At 31.9% G+C, this 10,605-nt stretch overlaps 1 protein-coding gene across 1 annotated transcript in view; it reads left to right on the forward strand.

Annotated features, from left to right (window-relative positions):
• dpy (dumpy) overlaps nt 1-10,605 on the forward strand; it is a 177,850-nt gene that overhangs the window by 92,045 nt on the left and 75,200 nt on the right. The window contains exons 11-12 of the mRNA XM_065500045.1: nt 91-1,899; nt 2,270-2,362. Of these exons, the coding sequence (XP_065356117.1) occupies nt 91-1,899; nt 2,270-2,362 (1,902 nt within the window). The remainder of the gene's footprint in view (nt 1-90; nt 1,900-2,269; nt 2,363-10,605) is intronic.

Genomic DNA, 10,605 nt, shown 5'->3' on the forward strand with positions numbered 1-10,605 from the left:
TAAGTATTGATTAAACGTTTCTAGGCTTCGTTTATAGGAGTAAATATTATGGAATATGGTGTCGTACAACAAATTATGCTTCCTTTTTAGTAACATGCCGTGTCGACAATGATTGCTTCTTGGGTCATGTGTGTTTGCACAATAAATGTGTTTACGGTTGTCATACCGACGACGATTGTAGTGCTTCGGAATCCTGCCGTAATGATAAATGTGTTAATCCCTGCTCTGAAAATCCATGTGGTCCCAATGCTGCTTGTTCGGTGTCCAATCATCGTGCCTCTTGCAATTGTTTGGATGGCATGGTGCCCAGTCCCACAGCTCAAGTGGGCTGTGTGCGTTCACCTCCACAAGACTGTAATGAAAATCGTGATTGTTTTAATGGTTTGGCCTGTTTCGAAGCTGTGTGCCGTCCTCTGTGTGCCGATGATTTGGGTTGTCTATCCAATGAACGTTGCCAGAATGGTGTGTGCAAACCGTTGTGCAGACGTGATGATGATTGTCGCAATAGCGAAGTATGCTTGGGACTGTCTTGTGTACCTGGCTGTCGTTCCGATCAAGGATGTCCCGATAATTTGGTCTGTGAACATCAACAATGTATTGATCCTTGTGCAGATGCCCGTGCTTGTGGCACAAATTCTCGCTGTGAGGTGTTTAATCATCAAAAGGTTTGCTCTTGCCCCGAAGGTTTGGTGGGCAATGCTGACATCACTTGCAAACCTCCAATTACCACTTGTTCCGGCAATAGCGACTGTCAAACTAATCAATTGTGTTATGGTGGCAGCTGCCAGAGCAAGTGCCGCAACGATCAGAACTGTTTGGCTGATGAGAAATGTATGCGTGGAACATGTCGCACTGTATGCAATACTGATTCTGCCTGTGCTCAAGGACAAATCTGCGAAAATCGTATTTGCCAAATTGGTTGCCGCAATGACTTGACCTGTGCTCAAGATCAATCCTGTATTAACAAACAATGTAAAAACCCTTGTGATACTCCCGGACAGTGCGGTCAATGTGCCAACTGTTTGGTGGTCAATCATGGTGTCCAATGTAGTTGCGCTAATGGTTTCCTCGGAGATGGTCTTAGTGGTTGCCAATTACCTCCACAAAGATGTAATCCTTCGTGTCATTGTGACGAAACAAACACTTACTGTGCTGATGCCTGCTCCCGAACTAGTGACTGTGCTTGTGGTCAATTGTGTTCGCGCGGAAAATGTCGTTCGAAGTGTGGTCCCAACAGATCATGCCCCGTGGGTCAACTTTGCGAACGCGGAGCCTGTGTGGCTGGCTGTAAGAGCAATAATGATTGCGCTACCGATCAGAGCTGCGTTAACGGCCAATGCGCCGATCCTTGTGCCAATAAGAAGGCTTGTGGCCGCAACGCTTTATGTACCGTTTCCGAACATCGTATGCTTTGCTATTGCCCCGACGGTTATGAGGGCGAACCCAGCAAGGAATGCATACAATTTGAATGCCAACATGATGAAGATTGTGAATCGAATAAACGTTGTGATTCTGGCAAGTGCCGTAATCCCTGTTTGGAATATGGTGCCTGTGGCATTAATGCTCAGTGCCGTGTGGTGGATCGTAAGCCTCAGTGCTCATGTCCTCCTGATTTCTTTGGTGATGCCGCCACCGAATGCCAACCTTTGGAAGGTGGTTGTGCCAATAATCCCTGTGGTGAGAACTCTAAATGCAACGAAGTACCTGGCGGTTATGAATGTTCATGCATGGATGGTTGTGTGGGTGATGCCAACAAGGGTTGCTTGTGCGACGGCAATAGAGTCGATTCTTGTCACGAACAAGTTTGTGGTCTAAATGCCGCCTGTCAAGTTCTGCCACATGATGAGGCCCAATGTTACTGTCCCGAAGAATTCCCCAATGGTGATGCCTATGTACAATGTAAGTATGAGAGGAGGTCAGGGGAACTATTAAATGATGCCGACGAGAGACTAGAGAGATTTAAGTAAATTTCAATTTAAAAATAAACAAAATGAGTGTAACAAGTCACGTATATACACAAGTTATGAGTGACTACATAAGCATGTGCACGATTTTTTTTCATATTTTCTCATTTTCATAAACGAATGTGAGTTCAACATTCGCCTGACATTATCTCATTTATTTGCTCATGATCTTGCACAAAAATCGACTTTTAGATTCACTATTACGTGTGATACAAAACGATTTTTACTCGTGTCACTCGTCCATCTCTTAGAAACACCTATCATTTAAAAATAAGAGATTAATTTATTTTACTCCCATTTCCCAGGTTACCTTACTCAGCCACCCAAGAATTGCCTCACCGAAGGATGTGTCGTAGGTGAATGTGTGCGCCAAGGTTATGATTATATTTGCAAACAAGGTAAGTGTGTAGTAAGTAAGTCCCCTATTTGAAATCTAAAGCTTTTAATAAGCTTTCTTAGGTAGTTCACAAAATTTCCTTGTTATAGGGTTTCTGTTTAAAATATTTTTTTTTTATTAATTATTCCTTATTTATTAATAAATTGTGTGAGTAACATTTTAATAATGTTATTAAAACAAAACAAACAAAAAAAAAAACAAACAAATTTTAGATTAACAATTAGTAATGTTTCTTACTTTGAAAGTTTTCTTAATAATAATAACTAGGGTTTTAAGTTGTTAATTACATACATAATTTTTAATAATTAATAATTTTTGTTATTTTGCTTAACTTGTTCTATTAAAACTTTATTAAACATAAAGGTTTGTTTTGAATAATTGACAAAAGTTTAATAATTTTTATTACCACCAACCAGTATTATTAGTAGTGTGTGTAAATACTAAATTTTTGAGTTTTGTTTTATTAAAAACTATTAAATTAACTTTAAAATTGTTTAAATAACAATTTATACACATGTTAAATAAATCATAAAATTATCAACAGGAAATTTAAATCAAACGGGCAAAACAAAAAAAAAACTATATATTGTTTATAATACTTACTATTTCTTTCAATTCAATGGAAAAACACTACACACACCTTTAGTTTTTATAGAAAACAAAATAAAAAAAAATTAAACAAAACTTTATATGAAAAATACACTGAAAACAATTTACTCACGCAAATTTTGTTTTGTTTCAAATATTTTAAAATCCCCCTTTTGTTTGTTTTATAAATTAATGCACCTGTTTTTAGTTTAGCATTTTTATTAGTTTTTATTTTGTATTTATCAACAATTTTAGCTTTTTATGAGCTTTTATAATGAATTCAATGTAAGTTTTATATTTTTCCCCCAATTTATAAAATTCACACGCATATGGAAAATAATAATTGATAAAACAAAATCAATGCAAAATTAAGTAAAAAAAAAAAACAAGAAAATTCGTGAAATGTCGCTGTCGCTATCGCGGTCTCCCAATCTGTGCCTTATTATTTTAATAATTTTAATATTAATACATTTTTAAGATTTTTTTTAAATATAACAAAGCCATATTTAACCTCCCACCATTTACACCTTGACATTTCTTTAAAACCCCCCAAACAAAACACCAACAAAAAAAATCAAAATAAATAAATAAAAACCAAATACATAATGAAACCAGAAACCCTAACTCATCCTTAACTTGAAACTTGGAACTTTTTTTTTACACCACAAAACTCTAACAAAAAAACATAATCATTGGAACATTTATAACAAATTATGATTAATTTTCACCACAACAACTCAACTACAGCGTATCACAAAACAGCTTTTTCTATAAAGTCAATTGAATAGAAAATATCGTTTCTTAAAAGCTTTAGGCTTAAGCTTTTCTAACAAGATATTTCTTCAAAACACTTAACACCATTAAGTAGTCATAAATACAACCGGACTTTTATGATTCTCGTTATATAAAAGCTTCTTTTCGCATAAAGTTTTATTTCTAAGAGCTTTTAAACTACTTTTAAGAGTATACTCCTCTAAATAATTAAGAAAGGAAAGCAAATTCATACCAAAGGCAATTTATCATTTATTAGTAAACGTATCTATTTAGCTATTATATCATAAGCTCTACTCGCAAAAATATCTATTCAGAATTATGTAGTTCCAAACATTTCGTAAATCACTTCTATTTGAAAATATTTCCATAAAAAATAATATTTTATATGGAAATTCTATCATTTGACAATATTCATTCTGAATAAAAACATGTCATGTGACAATAATCTTTCTGAACAAACCCGTTTACTGAAGCTTAAATCATAAGAAGCACGAAACCAACAAGAGTAATTCTTTTACAAATGTTGGATTCACAAAAAATATCGAATAACAAATTTGGTACGCTTTCTTTGTATGAAAAGTTTTACATATTTAAGTATGTTGTAGAAACTGGAAACTGTAAATTCAGAAAATATAGTCAAAAAAGCTTTGCTTTATATCATCTTCATAAAAATTTAAAAATTCCTTTGCAGTAGTATAAGGCATGGGACTTCGAAACATGTCTCCAGAAAACATAATTTAAACAAGCTTTTCTATTTATATGATCAAAAATCCGTTTACTATGCAAGTACAAAGCTCAATATTGCTAAGGTGAATATTTTTTCTCAACTGACAGTAAGCTAAATAAATAGCATGCAATTTATATATGTTTACAGTAGAGGAAAAACTCACCACAGCATTAAAAAGCTTTTAGTACAATACAAAACTTCAAAAATAATGGGTTTTAGTCAGTTTAGTCAAAAAGCTTGTCTTTGGAAATGGATTTTCATATACATTTCATTTACCTTTTAGATTTTGAAAACATTATTGTCCTGCCATGTTAATTTTATTAGGTAGCTGGACCGCTAGTTAAGGGAAATATATTAAAATTAATAGATATTATTTTCCTACAAAGTTCTGGAATTACTGAGATAAACACTCATCGTAGGAAAGACATTCAGACGGACATAATTTTAGATTTTCATTAAAAAACTTTTAGAAAGCTAATTTTTAATTTGACATAAAAAGCTTTTTACTTAGAACTATGAGAAATGTGTGAGCACTTTTATACACTTAGCAAAATAAAACACTAGAATACTAATTAAACTAATAAACGCACGCGGCATTTTCTTTTGAATACAACAAATTAATTTAAAAAAAAAAACTTTAAAATTCATTTGAAATCGTATAAAAACTAAGGTCCTGATTCATACACATGACGGGAAAACAATACTAAAATTGTTCTATGAAAATCTCTCAGTGTTTTTCTTACAAAAAATTTTAAATTGTTTTCCTGTCTTTGTTTTAGAATCAGGCACTAAAAGAAAAAAAAAACAGTATTTAAACTGGAGTAAGTAAAACAAATGGAAAATATGTATAATAAATTAGTAAGGAAATGATTAAACCTGGTTAAAAATATAGAAAACATGAAATCGGCATTCATTTGCATGAGGTTTTGAAAGTCGTCTACAATCAGTTGTTATCTTAAATACAGTGGGGCAATTTCCAAAAAAAATGTATAGTCTGATTTCAAAAAAAAAACTTCACGTGGCTTTAGCAGAGATGTAATTATATTTAAAAAACTAGTGACGGGATCGTAAGATTCATATCTACACAGAGAAAACAGATTCAACCAAATTTGTTGCCAATCGAATGATACGGTTGCACACATAGAATTTTTCAGTTCTAAAAACAGAAAGTCGTTGATAAAGAAGAATTTCGGTTGAGGCAACCAAACATTAGTTACTTCTTTTTTTTTTTTTAAAAAAAAAAGAGAAGTAACACTCAGGCAATTAATATGCCTATATATAATTGTGTTACTTTCTTTGGAAAGGGGATAGTGAGTAGAAGAAAAGGTGGTGAAAGGAAAAGAAAAGGTTTTTAATTGACAACTCTGCAATTGCGCGTTATGTTTGTTATTAGTGCAGGTTACAGCGCCTGTGGTGGTGAGATGGCGCATTAGTCAAGCCAACAACCTTCATTTAATTATTTTACTTCGGTGGCGTTTTAGTGTTATACCACCGAAGGAGGGCGCTGTGATAAATATTAGTTATTAGTAAACTAATAATTATTATAAACTTATGTTGTTGATTGGCAGCGGCTGGGAATCGAACCCAGGCCAAAATACCATATCATGCTTAATGATCAAACACGCTAACCAATTAAGCCACTGCACCCTCTTCTTCCAAAATATTGTAGCCACAACTATAAAATTTGGTCACTAAGACAGAATTATTCGATTGGCAACAAATTCGGTTGCTATCACGAATCTGTTTTTACTGTGTAAGGACTATACCATGCGAAGTTATATTACAATCAGACTATACGCCCCATCTGTGTGGCTTTTGATAAGCGAGGAATGCATGTAAACATTTAATTTCGAGGTATAGTCATTTCCAGTAACAATTGTTTATTATACAAATAAGCAGGGTTCTCGTTTATCCAGAACCTTAATATGGTTTTCTTACAACAGTACTAAATTCGTAACTAAATCTTATATTATATATACGTTTTCATCTGAATTTTCCACATAAATAATACCAAATACATTAAATACAAATAAAACAACTTTATATAATTCAAATTGATTAATAAAACATAAAAGTCCAATAGCACAGATCCTTTTAAACAGCACTTCCCTTAAAACATTTAACACCTAAAGTAAACAGCACCCTGTAAAGACCCTTTAGAAGATGTGTAGGACAAAATGTGGCCTAAAAATAAACATCACACAACAGCTTTACAACAATAAAATGCCGCGATAGCGATATGTCTAATGAAATCTAAATTTTTCAGAAACATAAATTGTCACACAAATTTTATTGATTAAAAAAAGAAGAAACATTAAAACCAGTAGAAGTATTTAAAACTGCATTATTACCTTATCCTTTATGTTAAACTTTAAACCTCTCTCTCCCCTTCTCCTTCCCCTACCCCTCCCTGTCCAAATTCCTTTTATACATATATTGTTAAATAAAAACTTGTATTAAGAAAAAATAATTTTGAGCTAAAACAAATAAATAAATAAGTTTTAAATTGGAAAACGTCTTAAACAACCAACCGAAAAAAAAACAAAGAAAATCAGAAATAAAGTCTCAGATTGGGAACTGTGGACGGGACAATTCTCACTTATAGTTCACATATGCCATTTTTAATCTATCGCTCTCTATCTCTCTCACTCACTCTCTCCTTTAATTTAAAGCATTTTTTATAACAGCACGCATTACGATGATTTATTGAAATTTTTATAAAATATTTATACATTTAAAAAGTCATCATCATTTTATTGAACTTAAACGCCAAATATTAAAATAAACAAATTGTACAAAATTTTACACTAGGTTCTCTCCATTTTATTTAGTTTATTTTAGAGAGAAACAATAATTACCAAAAACCAAAACTTAAAAATCTTTTCCTATTTTTATTGCAAATTTGTAACTAAATTTTTTACTAACATTTGAGAAAAAAATAAAAGCAAATTCGGTATTTTGTTAAAAAAATATAATAGCCATAAGTTGTACATATTTTTTTTTTTTACAAATTGTATATAATCATTACAAAAATAATTCAATTATTTACTAATCCTTTACTAAATGTAAATATGAAATCAAAATTTTCTATGAAGCAGCAATTTTCTAAATTTATTTTGTATAAAATTTATTAAAAAAAAAACAAGATTTGCTAATTTTACTAACCCTTAAACTAATTTTCCTTTAATACAAAACTCCTAATTTTATATGAAATTCTTTAAAAAAAAAACAAAATTTATTTATAAAAAAAAATCCTCCAATAACGTGTCCTCGCGTTAGGGCAGAGCGCATGTGTTGGATGTCGTTTATTAAACGTTTTTTAATAAATTTAATTGGTTTAATTTATTTTTTTTAAATAATATTACTTGGGCTTAACTTGAATTTTTTTATTAATGAAAATCCTTAAAACTACAAATTAATCAAATAATCAATTAATTAAATCAATCATCATCAGCTTGTTGTAAATTTTTTTTTAAAAAATAGCAGCTTACACTTTATTATACAAAATTGTAAGACAAAAAACAAAACTAATGGTTGCCTCAACAAAAAGTTTGTTAATTAATTACGAAAAATATAAATAAAATAACAAAATGTGAGATGTCTACTCCCCTTCACAGTTCTCTGGAATTGCTGAAACTGAATTTGAAACTGAATTCAAAAAAAAAATATACCCACAAAAAACAACTCAAAATTATTTTTCTTTTTATAAACAGTTTTTTTTAATTACATATTTATTTTGCCCAAAAGCACCCCTGGTACTAAACATTTACTACTATTTTTCCCTTTACTCCCCCAAAACTTACACGAAATCCCGCTTCATTTAATCAAAATGTTTTTTTACACTTTTATTACTTTTTTTATTTAAACACAGAAACACTTTTCAGAAATTTAGTTTGTTTTTCGCTTAGGCCTGAATTTTTTTGTTAGTTTAGTTTCTTAAGTTTACACATAAATACACTTTTTAACCTTTATTATCCCAACCTCACCTTACACACCCACCCCACAAAATAACCCTATCTAAAATCCCTTGATTAAAAGAAAACAACAATTCACCAGTTGTTTACAAAAATAAAATAAAACAAATTTAAAAAAAAAAATCCAGCACTTTTTTAACTTATTCTTATAAAATGTCCCTTGAATGTCACATAGTAAGAAAAAAAACAACAAAACCAAACAAAAACTATCACTCTATTTCTACCACACGACTTCATTATTATAGACACCGAAAAATGTACAGCCGACACGGATTGCCCCAGTGAGAAATCTTGCCAGCAAGGTCATTGCATTGATCCCTGTACTCTACGAGGTGCTTGTGGAGCCAACGCGTTGTGTAAAACCGTACTGCATAGACCACGTTGTTCTTGCCCAAGTTGCTTTATAGGACGCCCAGAGGTGGAATGCAAACCCGATCCCAAATGTGAAGATGGCATGACTCAGCCCAGAGACCCACAAGAACAGATATTGTGCGCCCAAGATGGCGATTGTCCAGACAATTTGCAATGCGGTGCTTATGGCCAATGCACAGATCCCTGCCAGAATCCCCAATTCATTTGCCGCGGCCACAAGAAGTGCGAGACTAGAAGACACCAGCCGGTGTGTGTTTGCAAAACGGGCTTTATAGTCAATGAGTTTGGCGAATTGACTTGTGCTCCCGAGAAACGGGAATGTTATCGTGACGATGATTGTGCCTCGAATATGGCCTGTACCGATGGCAAATGTAGGAATCCTTGTATCGTACCAGTGGGCCGTACGCCCATCTGTGCCGAGAATAAGTCCTGCGAGGTACAAGATCATAAGCCGGTTTGCATATGCATGAAGGACTGCCAACCATCGATATCGATTTGTCTCAGAGATGCCGGCTGCCCGGCTGGTTTGGCCTGTCGCAATTTTAAATGTGTAAATCCTTGCGATTTTGCTCAATGTGCTCCCAACTCACCTTGTATTGTAGAGGATCATAAGCCGATATGTAAATTCTGTCCCAGTGGATTTATAGCCGATTCTCGTTATGGATGTCAAAAAGGTAAAGCATCACAAAAAACCAAAAAAAAAAAACTCTATCTGTCTTTTACTGTTTTACTTAAATTAAACAAGCAAACAAACAAAATTCCATTTTTAACTATTTTTCTTGCTGTGTATAGTTACCAAACAAAAATACCATTTAAACCCTGATCTATCAGTATAACCCCCCCCTCAAAAGGAAAGCTTTTCATATTAAAAACAACCACAACAAAAAAGCTTATTAATAGAATCTATTTTTTATAAGCTCTTTGTTTCTGTAACTGTTTTCTCTCTCTCTCTCTCTGCCCTGATTTTTACAAAACTAAACCACACAGTCAGTCTTAAAAAAACAACAACAACTATTTCACCACAATTAAGCTTTTGAAGCTCAGCTTTAATTTAACCGTTAATTTTTTAATGTTACACCCAAAGGAAAATGTTTGTCCGTTTTAAACGAAAATAAACAAGATTTTCTTTTTTTTACAAGTCTGATTTAATATAAACAATTAAAACATTAAACAACAATCAATTTTATTACAATAATAATAATAATAATTTAAATCCTTATTAAAACATTCACACACGCTCATGCTCACTACAGCCAAAAAAAACAAAATAAAATGTCAAAAAAAAATTCAATTTAAACAATTTTTTATTGGGCATTTTCTTTTTGTTTTTAATTATTTCTACACCAACAAACCACCACCAAAATTATTGACCTCTTCCCCTACTTACTCCCTTACTTACTTGAAACTTAACTTATATTAAACAAAAACAAAAATAAAAAATAATTAAACAAAAATTGGTATTTTGTAAAATTTGTAACTGTAAAGTATTAAAACCCCCAAAAAGTACTACTAATCTGTATTTAATAAGACAACAATTAAAAAAAACCCCAACAAGAATTAAATAAACCATTAGTAGCTAACTTGTGTAACTCTGTAAATACTAGTTAAAATATTAAACTTAGGTAAATAATTTAACTAAAGTTTTTTTCGTTTTTTTACTTTGTATGTTGTGTAAAAAAAAATAAAATATAATTATATATAGTACTTAAAAAGGTTTACTAATTCGTTGCAAATGTAAAAAACTGTATAAATTTTTATTATTTTAAAGTCTTATGCTATTCCTAAAAAGAGATTTAAACAAAATTTTTA

The sequence above is a fragment of the Calliphora vicina genome, chromosome 2 (assembly GCF_958450345.1).
Source record: "Calliphora vicina chromosome 2, idCalVici1.1, whole genome shotgun sequence".
Taxonomy (NCBI): domain Eukaryota; kingdom Metazoa; phylum Arthropoda; class Insecta; order Diptera; family Calliphoridae; genus Calliphora; species Calliphora vicina.